Below are 12589 nucleotides of genomic sequence, written 5' to 3' on the forward strand. Positions count from 1 at the left end.
GCTCAGAAATGTTATCTGATTTCCAGGTAGTAAGTCCATGAACTCCATTACTTGTTCCTAAGTAGGGAGCCAGTGTATATTTTTCAGATCAAGAAGTTACTAAACAAAATCTATATCACTATGTGGCTTCAACTGAGCTGTCCACTTTTGGGAAAGTTGTAACATGCCCACAAGAAAAAATGGGGTCTGATGACACAAGAAAATAATGTTGTCTTGTTCATACATTCAGTGTGTCCAAGATGGCTGCTCTAAAGCCCAGTGTGGATTCAGGGTTTTAATTAAGCTGTTACCAAAATATAGATATAACAGAACTTCCTAATAATAAAAACAGAAACCTTATTTATTTTCCTGAGAACATAAAGTCCCACAATTTTTTGTATCTCCTGCTTAGGAAAAAAGAGGTTTGTAATACAGATAATTATAAAAAAAATTTATTCAGTTCTTGTTTTGCAGGGAACAAACTCCTTGCAAAGGATCATAATAATAAAAAACCCGTCCTATTTAAACTGACTCCAATTACATAAGAATGCAATTTTTTTTTTGCAGAGAGGAAACAAACAGACTTGCCCTGCAGCTTGTTACTGTATCATCATAAAAGCACTTTAAGCTGCATTGTGGAAAAATGAACATATGAAGTGTTTATATAATCTATCCGCCTGCTGAAAAAAAAATGCTGAACCTGTGTGAGGTTCCTCCTTAAACTTGAGAACCATGTGATGGGAGGATGCCCCTAGGGCTGGGGTAGGGGGTGCTTGGGGTGTTGTGCAGCAAAGCTCTGCCAGATGCCTGGTGCTCCTTGGACCATACAATGACTTTACAAGACTGTTTACAAGTTTACCATCAACAGGTAGTTTTTTTTCAAAATGTAATTTGAGTTTTATGGTTTTGCTTGGGACTTTTTCCAGATCTGAGATTGTCTAAAGATGTGGATGGTTCCCTGTGTGATTTAAGTGATGTGGATGAATTACAGAGGGCATGAGCCAGGGAAATGCTGCTGTGTGGGCAGTGAGATTGATCTGTGCTGATGAAGTGTCCTGTATGGGTCCCCAAAAGACCAGCGAAGGCCTTTGTTGCAGAGGTATCTGAGGATCTACACACACGATGCGCCATGGGGGCTGTAAGAGGCTGGCAAATGCTTTGTTCATTCAGTATTCCAGAAACAAATTACTGCCTGGATGTGTCATGTGGCAGCCCTGCAGGGACCCTGGGGTGCCACCAACATGCCAAGGTAGGACAGAAGGGAAATATGGGATGGGAAGGACGAGCTGCAGGGATGGTGTGGCTGGAAGGACTGGCATGGGCTGAGGGAGTGGGGCCAGGGGAGGTGGGAAGCAGTAACCCAGCCCTTCAGTCCTCTCTTCTCTGGGTATCACTTCAAGTGTCTGTGTACAAATCCCACATATAATTACATAGAGTGATGGTGATGTGTTCTCATTGGAAAAGTGCCAGTGTTCTCATTTTAAGTAGAGTCCTTACTCTGTAATTATCTGTAAACACACTTTATCAGTTATATGAACAATATGGTATGGGTTTCAGTGACTGCTGAAAAATAGAGAGAAGACTGACTAGACACCACTTACACTGTTTTTTGCTGTGCAGAGTACACATACATTACAGCGTGCTTGAAAAGAGGGAGCCAAGCTGAGGCCTTACAACAGTGGCATGCAAACCCCTTGTACTCAGTTTGGCACCAGCAGTGTGCAATTGCTGAAGCTGCAATGCTGTTCCAAAATCTGTGTGCTGCTCAACAGCAGCAAAGGGCAGGTTCTCAGCAGCTAGTGTCCACTGATGGTGGCTGGGGCTTCTTGGGGACCTCTTCTTTCCTCGATACAGGTCCTGGAGTGGCTTTGCAGAGCATAGCTTGCCCTAGATGTATTCTGGCTTGGACAGGACCTGCATCTCCTGCCCTCCATAGCTCCTGTCCCGGAAAGTTCCCCCCAGCCTCCGTGTTCTTCTTTCCCTACACAAACTAAAGAAAATAAAGAAGGGTCAGAATTGAAACAGGTGGTCGGTTTAGGGGCTGCGTATGTGTATTCCCTCCTTTCTTAGGAGGCAGTGAGAGTGACAGTAAAGGAGTGATACTCGAAAGGAGGGCAGAGGCGGTTGTTGAAGAGGCAGTAGATGAGGGGGTTGATGGCGCTGTTCAAGGCTGGGAGGTTCTGAATGATCACGGATGCATAGAAGCGTTCTTTGGTCTCAGGGAGTACATTGAAGTTGTCCAGGATATCGAACAGAAAGTAAGGGCTCCAACAGAGAACAAACGCTGGAAGAGAGACACAGAGAGGGAGAGTTTGACATTATACAGCTTAGCTGTTTAGGAGGGTGATCACAGGCACATAGAGAACGTCATAACACATAAATATATGTTCATGCAAAAACAATCTCTCCTTAAGATAATAGTTATTAGATTGTGCTCTTATTTGTATTTATTTTAATTCCTATAAAATGTATTGTGTGCTCCTCTAAGTGTTTAGAGTGCTCCCTCTAGACATATCAAGGCACTTTTCAACGTTACACAACACATAAAGGGTAAGTAGGTAGCCAGTTAAAGCATCATCAGTTATACCAAAGTGCTGTTTTAATGGTCCCCTGAGTGAGCAGTCAGTGTAAATGTACACATCACCAAAGTGCTGCTCCGTGACAGTGCTGCCTGTCACAGCCACCGATTAAAAAAGGGCTCTTAGACATCCAGGAGCAAGGAATTACACCTTTTCACACCACATTAGGGCAGGCCAACATGTAATTTGGCATGCTGGTTGGAGGTGCTCTGTTTATGGAGCAACTGTAATTCCTATACTGTAGTTTGAGGGATGAACTTGAGGAAGGAAAGAGAGGACTGCATTGTTCATAGCCCCTGTTTTTGTTCAGAGATGGTAGAAATAAAGAAGCCACAGGTTTACCTTTATTTGCAGACATAGGGAATGAATCTGTCCCTCAGTTTTCTTTGTCATCTCCTTTCACAAGGCCTTTTGATTAAAGATTTACATAGAAATGCTGGGACAGGCAGTTCACTCAACTAAGTCCTAAGCACCTGAGTTGCAAATGTTCAGGTATCTGTGAGATTAGACACAGAATCTCTCCCTGACTCAAATGAGACAGCAGGGTGACCTCATGCTTGCTTTCTTGTTGCTGCAGTCAGTATTTCCTAGTTAACGGAGCACTCAATCAATGTGCAAGGAAGAAGCAAACTCCCCTTCTGTTTCCCAGAGTAACCAAACCAGCAGCATCTAGGCACAGATACCAGCACAACAGCAATATCCCTTGTCAGTGTGCAGATCGTAGCACTGACTGTGCAGTACTTCAAGCGGCTTTAGAGAAATTTGTGCCTGAATCTGCATGTCATCAGATGCTGGGTGCCTAACATTATCAAGGTCCTTTGAAATACTGAGCATCTAGGTGAGCTCTTGACTTCTGATGGCATTGTGATAGTAGTAATTTCTGACAAAAGCTTTCTTTGATTGCCATGCAGAAAAGTTCAGACATCGAGAAACTTTTCTTGGACTTCTGAAAAGCAGGAATCACTCTGGCCTCTCTTGTGTCTGCAGATGCTACCACTAAACAGTGAGCTAAGCACCTCAGTAGTAGCTATTATCACAACGTCAGCCACTCAGAATTTTGTGTAGCATTGGAAAGAGGAGCAATCTCCTTTTCATGGGGGATGGATGTCAGCCATTGGGAGTAAATAGCTTGTTCACCTTCCTGCCTACCTCTGACAGCTGATTACAAGCCCTGTTTGATGCTGCTTTTCTTTGTCAAGATAGAATGTCAGCCTCCTCATTCCATCAGAATAAGGCCTTCTGCCAGGGATGTGAAAGATACCTTCAGTGAGTCATCTGCTGCCTGGTCAAGAAAGGAAAGCTCATTCTTTCCACCCTGGCAGGTGACAAGCTTTTGACAATTGTTCTGCATCCCTTGCCTCTCCTTCCTCTCCTTTGCACTGCCTCAGCACCTACCATGCCATACATAGTCTCTAAGCCTAAAAGACAACCCAGTTGCAGCTCTTCCGGCAACCTGCGTGGGAAAGAAATGAGCACTTCCTTTGTTCTTTTCGGGCAATGTCCCTCCTTTATGATTTTTTATGCAAGTGGAGGGCTGTGCATATAATTATGTCAGGTGCCTAAATTAGGAGCTTATCAGCCAGAGGAGAGAAGGAGGACTAGGTTCAGGAGGCAAGTCAGAAAGTCCAAGTAAAGCTTCTTCTCTGAGCCACCTACTCTACATTGCTGATGACAGGAGGTGCCGAGGAAGACCTGCTTCCTAACATCAGCATCCTCCCTAGCTACCCACTTTGGGGCTTTTCACTTACCAAGGATAATGACGATGCTGTACTTGATTGCTTTCACTTTCGCCCTGGATATGAACCCACGACTGGTGTAACCAGCAGAGGTTTTGCCACCTGGGGAAAGAACAGTTCAGCTGGTAAAAGAGCAGGGGTGGTGTATGGATGTGTCAGTGCGTATCTCCACAGGCAGGACAGTGGATACGAAGCCCACCCTTCCTTGGTGCCAGGCAAGGCCTCAGTTGTTCCTGAAATCTGGCAACTTGCAAGCCTGCTTAAAACATGAGCCACCCAAAATCAAAAGGGGATATGTAAGCAGAAGGACTGTGAAGGATTGTGGCAACTGGGTTTTCCTGGTCCTCAACATTGAGTCAGGAGAACCACTGCCTGGTTGTCCAACTGCATCAGTCTAATACAAACCATGCACCATCACAGCTACAAAAATGCGACCAGAGGGTTGTTCTAGGAGACATTTTCTGAAAGAGAAGAAGCAACCTGTCAAAACAGACTAACTGTTCACTTTTAACTGCATTTCAGTCAGAAAAATTTTTGAAACTGCATACTCCATTCCCTTCAGCTCTTACTCCTTTTTATGCTTTTGGATAATCAGTCACGCACTTTGCTCTCCATGTTGGCTCAGAAATGAAATATGAAATCCTGTTAGACTAGCTTTTCAGAAATGAAGTGTGGCTTGAATTGAGAAGCAAGTTTTATTCAGTCTCACACCAAAGCTGGTTGATCTCATTTTCTCTGAAGTCATACTAGTGCCTCTGAGAATCAAGATCTGCCTTTGAATAGCAGTACCAGAAGGATTGCAATCATATGCCTGTACTCACTACTAATGTCAACTTGCTGTTCATGTAGCTGGGTCAGAATAACTACGTTAACCACAGTGAATACACAAGCAGGTAATTTTTTATCTAACCATATTTAAGCTCTTGTAGTCCAAACTTAGGACTGAAGCTTTGATTAATCTAATCAGAAATAACTCTGTGTACATGACTTCTTGCACCTCTTATAAAAACAGCATATCAAGGCTGTGTCATTTACAAAGAGGTAAATATAAATAAAATTAATCTGGGGTTATTATAAGTGAAACATACCATGCATAAACTTGAAATTAGTCCATATGCTATTGTTACTGGAAATCCCTTGGAGCCTTATACACCTCCTGAATGAGAGGAATGACATATTTTTTCAAGACCAGTAAATGCTGTTTGCATTGTGAAGGCAGGATCATTAGCAATCAGTACCACTCAAGCATCTCAAAGGAGGAGTAAATCTTTTATTACAACAGACAGAAGTCAAGATATGACCCAAGAATATCTGAATATGTGCAACATTATGTTAGGACACTTCCCCCTGTACCAGACATGATCCGTGATCCTGCTTCAGGCAAGTACCAGCAACATGATTCCTGTGGTTTGGTGTCTTTCCACTCACCACTTGGCTGCACTAGCTGGTTGTGTGCTCTTATAGTCGTGTTGTAAAACATAAATGAACATACTTTTCTTCACAACTAATAGGCAAAGCAGGTGACAACTGAGGATCTTGAAATGAGTTATGCTCTTTGCCCAAATAGCTCAGAACAGTGAAAAAATTAAGGAATCATAGAATGGTTTGGGTTGGAAGGGACCTTAAAGATCATCTAGTTCCAACCCCCCAAAATGTTTATGGTCTTGGGACAGAAAGCTCAGCTCGTTTTGTGGCTTTCCAAACCCAGGTATTTTTGAGCATGACCAAAATCCAGACCTGCAAGGGAATGTGAAAACACAGCAAAAGTGTTATCTAAGTATATACTAGGAAAAAAAGAAATCTGGAAAAAGTGCTAGGAATAAGGATTCTAAGTTCTAGAGTATAGAATTTTGTTTTTTAATTCTTTTTTTTGCAGATTTTTTTTCTGCAATTCTCTTAAGGGAAATTAGTGCCAAGAAGGTAAACAACGTAGGAAAGAGTTTTGAATGAGCAATTATAAAAACCTGATTCCCAATGTGGTGATGGGCCCCCAATGCATCACCTCATGTCCAAGTATTCTTGAATCTGGGGGACTGGTTGTATTCAAGTCACGAGACTGAAGACGTGTGCTTAGACTCACCAGGGCAGCTGGATATGATGACAGCATGAGTTTTGCTCTTCATCCAGATGGTTCGAATCACGATTGAGTATATGACGCTACAGAAAGGAAATAGTATTTCATACTATGAGGCACAGTAAATTTAACTGACATCCCAGTCATTTGTGCTCTATTAATACACTTATTTATGTGTAAGGAGCTCAAAGAGATGATGGAATTCCATGGGAATAATAATAACAACAACAACAATGAGAGTTTTCACCCTGGAAGTTGCTATCATTGTCCTGGCTTTGCTGATGTCAAATCTGAAGCTCAGAGGAATGAAGTGATTTGGCCAAGAACTCACAGGCAAGATCTTGCTGAGGATTTTCAGATAGTTTGAGGCCAAATGTGCCAGATACCAGCCCCAGGACACTAACACTGAAGTGGGGGAAGCAAGGGCAGGGACCTAATTTTGCTGCATATACGCTTCTGTTCTGGTGTTAATTTGTGAGTATGAAGATGAAAAATAAAATGGTACCCTGGGAAATTCTGCAGGGGCAAGATCCTGAAATGCAGTTAAATAACATGGTGCTCATGTTCAGGTCTCAAAGTCCTGGGGAAATCGAGGAGGACAGAAGCATCAGGTAGATGGGAAGAGCTAGATGATTAAAAAAAACAGGTCCACCACAATTTGCCACATTTAGAGGGGAAAATACATACACTTCTAATAGGAAAGATGAAAAGTGCCCAAGTCCACAGTTAGCTCCAATAGTTATTACCTTTCCCTAGGGGATAACAAAACTGGAATTACATTTATTTAATATAAAATAGGTAAAAATAATTCCTTCAAGTTGAAGAGCTGTTTCTACTCACATCCTGGAGGAGGATGTTATCTTTTCTGCAGTTTACCTAAGAAAAGTATGAGGTCTTGATCTGTCTGCCTGTTCTGTAAGCGTGCGTAATGCACAGCTACAATCACTAAGCAACAGCATACTTTTGACTGCTGTTTTCCTTTTTAGTCTGCTAAGGAAGACAAAAACTAATGTAAAAATATTGCAGCACTCATGTTGCCATGTTTTCCTGATGTAAAAACCAAGCATCGTGACAGAAGTCATTGTGTCCTGTTTGCAATACATCACAGTGTTCAGGGGGGGCTGGGGCATCCTGACCATTAGTTGCCATCAAGCTCAGTGTTGACACTGTGAAGAAAGGTGCAGCTAGGGAGATTGTTTCAGGGTGTTTTGTAGAGGCAAAATGTTTCTTACCATCACATGGTTTATTTTTATTGTAAGAAGAGTCATTATTCTTATTAGAGCTTTCAAAAGGATATACGGGCCCTTCCTACAAAATCCTCAATAGCTAGAGATGCCTGCAAAGGCAGTATTTGTGTGCCTTGGAGGTTTCCTTTCTGTGGAAGTTTGAGCCATCTTACTCCCAGGCTCAATAGGTGAGAGGTGGTGTTCAACATGCATCCTGGGCTGTGCACCAGAGCAGTAGTGTACTTGCACTGTGAGGGTTTTGCATCTGCTGTGGGTTCCAACTTGCCCTCAATCCCTTCAAATGTCCAGTGTGGCTCCCAGCTGACAAACATTTTTCTTTCATGTCCTGGCTTTTCAAAAACCTGTTTATATGTAATTTGGTACACTCAAAAATTCCTTTGTACTGACAATGGTGGAAAATTCATGTATAGTTTCTCCCTTTGATAAGAATGTGTTATAATGATAATAGTTGTCATTTCAGGAAAATTTCCAGCTAGCTCTTAAAACTTCTGTGTCTATTTTCTCTCCAGCCTGCTATCTGTAGCCTGACCTTTTTATTTGCAGTTGAAATAACAGCCCCCCTGATGTAGACCTGCGTGTGTCCAGCAGGATGCTTTCAGAGCTGCTGAAGCATCAGGAAGAAGGAGCCTACCTCCACAGTAAAAATATTCAGAATCCCTACTTGTGTCAAGTGCCACAGGGATTGAATTATGAAGTGAGGCTCCTCACTGTCTTGCTCTCTGACCCCAGAAATCCTGCTCCCTTGGCTGCAGTCTGGAGGAGCATCCCTTTTGATGTAGTTATAGTGGCTGTGTTCACTTGGTATTCCATGAATGAGATTACATGCCATTTTGAATCCTTACTTTTTAGAAATCCAGGGGAAAGTTTAATTCCCAGTTTAATTCAGTGGCTTCTGAAGTGCTGCCAACATAGTGGATTCGCACTGGTGCTTTTGCCTCTGTCTTTCTATTCTCTATAGCTGGATCTTATTGGGAGAGGACTGGATGTGGTGTAAAGCTGCTCAGGGTGGATGTCAGGAAAGAGGAGTCACTCGCCACACCAGGTACACTTCCCAATGACCATTTTGCCAACAAAAATTATGCTTTTACACTCTTATGCTTTTACACTGAGACTCCAGAAGTTATTAGTGCCTAATCTTTTTATTTCCCCAGCTATGCTGGCATGGAGCTAGCAAACTGGAGTTTCCAGAAATGTGTCATCTGTAGCTTAAGATAGTAACACACAACTGCTTGTGTGTTTTAAAGCCACAACAATAAAAGGAGAGCACTTATGGACCAGAAGCTGTGTTGTTTTGGTTAGGTTTTGGTTTTGTTTTAGAAGGAAAAAGCAGTTATTTTTCTAGAATGCATTTGTAGCTTCTTTCTTTCTGTGAGAGGTAGCTGGGGGATGATATGGTGGTTGGTGACATCTCCAAAGGGTGAAAAGAAACATGCACTGGATGGAAAATGAAGTGGTAGATGAGCAAAGAGTAGAGGGCGCCAGATGACAACTGGTGTTCAGATGGACAGGAGGGCTTTTGGCAATAGTCTGCACCATTCTGACCATATCATAATCCATTTTCTTCCTCTTGACATCAAGCTACTCAGCCTTCACTGCTGAGAAGTAAGAGCACAGCACATACACGTGCACGGCAAACCTGTCATTGCCACAACCCTCATTTTCCAGAACACGTAACATGCCTGCATGCTGCTTGCTCCTGTCTCCACTGAAAGCACCTGGAGAAATGATGTATAGTTCTTTAGGTCCACGTGTTGTTAGATTTTTTGTGTCTGTGTGTAGTGCACTGGTCCTCCAGGCCTAAATAAGTATGCACTGTGGTCATTTCCAGGCATACTAGTGTATTAAAATATTCTACGAGTTGCTATGGCCCATTATTTCTATGGAAGAGACTAAAGAAAGGGAAGAAAGAGCTCATGAGGAGTAGTCAAACCTGGATAGAATAATCCAAGACTTTTTGAGAATGAGCCACTCAGGCTGTGAGGACCACAGAACAGAAAGGGCATGATGTTGATGTGAAAATGTGGTGGTTTTCCTAGCCCTGATAAGATGTGTATCTGTAGAGGTGGCAGGAAAACACAAAAATATGGTACAGACTCTGGGTGTAACTCAGCACATTAAATTCATTGCATCTCTAAAAGCAATTTAGCCTGATTCAAACCTGAAGGACTAAGATTTGTGTTTGTTCTAGCATGTTTTTTGTTAATGGTGTTGTTTAATTTGACCCCATTAGTAATTACAACATTCTTTGTCTATGCAAGTTACTAATATGGCTAGTCATACAAATGCTACTTTGAATAGTACCATTCCATCTTTACTTTTAATTCCTAGATCACTTTCATTTCAGAAAATAAAGTGTCTCTGGGTAAAGTTATGTATTAATATTAACAATCATAAGAGTTATTGATGTGCCAACATTTTTTAAAACAAATGATTGCAATATGATAACATCCCACCCAGCTTCCCTATTTATTAGTAAAATGAGTCTTTACAATGGGAAAAAGTACACTTAAGCTCCCTTCTAATTGCTTGTATTTATCACCCAGCATTGTCTATTGTTCCCTGTACTTTCTGTGCAACGTGATGCAGCTGTGTTTTATGGTAGCTGATTTACAACTCTATTTATCCAAACACAAAAGGCATATGCAACTTCATATATATGGACCATTATAGGCATGTGTAATGGGTTAGTGACTAGACAGGCAGATATTAAAACATATGTGCAAGATCTAAGCTTTGTTATTTAGAAATAGAAACTGCAGGCAAAATGGTTGTGCTTGTTGAATCAAGCTCAAAAAGTGATTTATGGTATTCTAATATTATTTTTTTAAAAAATCCCTTTATTTGATTAAATTCAGACAAAACTCTTTTTTTTAATCTATTATTTTTATTTCATTGCAATACCTTCATTTCGTTTCCATACTTTTCAGCTGATTCTGTTTTTTCCCTTCTAATTATTTTTCTGCAGCTCCAAAGCAAATGTTCTCTTTGGAATTTTGTTTTCAAGCAGCAGATGGACATATTTTCCTCTGTTTCAAGAGGAACTTCTGTAATTTTTTTAAACTTGAATTTGGAATTATATTAGAAACAGTCTATGTATTACATTTATCACTTAAAATATAGAAAATATATTTGGAAATCTTGAATAACAGAGAAGATGATTCTGAATTGCCAGAATAGAGTTATGTTTTGGCACAGAGTAACAACACAGAAGAGAAGCCCAGTAGCTCTCCTGTCTCCCCTTCACAGGACCTGAGGGGGCCAGATGCAAATATTTCCAGGTGAGAAGGTTGTAATTTTGATTTGACCCATATTTAACCTCCTTTCAGCAATGACCCAGAGGTACTCATACTATCATAGATACCCTTTGAGCTTTGGTTGGCATACCTTCTTGTTGGGGAAATGATTTTGCTTTTATCTGATGACACTTGTCCCAGAATAAGACGAGAACTAATTACAGCAGACTGCCTAATTAATTTGTCTGAATTTTCTGGGGCTTGGTAGGCTGATGATGTCAAGTGCAGAAAAAGTGGTAGATTAGTCTAAATAAGAGAGAAGGACAGGCCAGACTTTTAAGTGTTGTAAAGAAGAACCTGACGCGTGATCCAACTTACACTGAGATAGCTGGGAAGAGGGGGACTTTTATATGAAAAGGACAAATACTCTCCTCTTTTCTCAGCTCTCAAAAACAACCACACACTTGGGTTAAAAATCTAGTCACAGCTTTTCATTCTCTTTTTATTATTCAGGTCTTGTTCCTTTATATTGTAATTGGATAAAAAACTCGCTACAAAACCACAAGCTGTTTGATAACTGATTGCTGATTCTCCAGTTGTGAAGGGGTGGTGAAAACAGGCCTCCAAAGTATTAACATTTTTCAGAGCTGTTGCAGTTTTGTTCATAGATTGCCTTTTTATAGATGAGTTAAAAAAAAAAACCCACAACAAACAAACAAAAAAAAAGGACAGATTGTTGTTTACTTCTGATTTGTCTTTTGGCTTGGAAGCTATAGGGTTCCTCACACCACGTCTGGAGGATTAGATCACAGGTAAATGGGTTTTCCAGACTAAGCATAAGGTTATCAGCTAAATAATTAATTTTATGGGCCGTGGTGTTATGAAAATCACAACTCCTGTGAGTTAGTTGAAGCCTGTGTCAGGAACATGTGAAATCAGCTTTGCTGAGACAGCTAAGGGATGGATGAGAGAAGCTTAGAAGATGGTGGTACCTGGACTGTAGCAAGTGAAAACTATTCAGCCAAAGCAGCATATTTAGTGCGGAATTAAGTCCTGCACCTGAAAAGTAAAATTTTATCCTCTGTATGCACTTGGAATGAATTGCACCAGGAAAAGTGCTGTCATCAGTGAACTGCTTTGCTCTGGAGGTTAGGCTTCCAGCAGATTCAGGTGGCAGAACTAATTAAGAATTAACTCCGCCAGCCACATTGTCCCACATTGTATCAGGTACCTGCCATGCAGCTAAATGTGAGTGTTTCTGCAGAGAAAATAAAAGCAGCTGCCCAAACAAAATGAACTATTACAGGAAAGGTCTTATTCTTACTCTGTGTGCACCCTGCCTCACGTCCTCAGTAAGTGTGGTGTATACCTTGGCTCCTGGTTTATTTGTGTTCCCAGCTTCTTAGATACTGATCCTTGACTTTTCAGTCGCACATTTATGGGTTGTCTCTCCATTGTTATGTTATGGCCTTTCCTTAATAACATCCTCAGTGAAAGGCCATTAAATTTAAAAAAAAAAAAAAAAAAGGAAATAACCCCCCCCCCCAAATGCCTTCCTTCTTTTACTAAATAACACCTATCATTTTTATAATTAATGTTTTCAACAGAGTAGCACGCAACTAGAGTATACACATTCTCTCTCACTCACCTTTCTGAAACAGCATCTTGTTTGTCATCAAATCTACCATGTGTCTGAAAGTATTTGGTGGAACAAAACTTTTGCAGAGAAATCAAGTCCCTG

At 41.1% G+C, this 12589-nt stretch overlaps 1 protein-coding gene across 1 annotated transcript in view; it reads right to left on the reverse strand.

The window, feature by feature from the left end:
• Window positions 1-1866: 1866 nt before the first annotated feature.
• NPSR1 (neuropeptide S receptor 1) overlaps window positions 1867-12589 on the reverse strand; it is a 57348-nt gene continuing 46625 nt past the window's right edge. The window contains exons 4-7 of the mRNA XM_010005334.1: window positions 6375-6451; window positions 4307-4396; window positions 2083-2263; window positions 1867-1969 (exon numbers count right to left, since the gene is read on the reverse strand). Of these exons, the coding sequence (XP_010003636.1) occupies window positions 1867-1969; window positions 2083-2263; window positions 4307-4396; window positions 6375-6451 (451 nt within the window). The remainder of the gene's footprint in view (window positions 1970-2082; window positions 2264-4306; window positions 4397-6374; window positions 6452-12589) is intronic.

The sequence above is a fragment of the Chaetura pelagica genome, unplaced genomic scaffold (genome assembly GCF_000747805.2).
Source record: "Chaetura pelagica isolate M959 unplaced genomic scaffold, ChaPel_1.0 scaffold849, whole genome shotgun sequence".
NCBI classification, from domain to species: Eukaryota; Metazoa; Chordata; class Aves; order Apodiformes; family Apodidae; genus Chaetura; species Chaetura pelagica.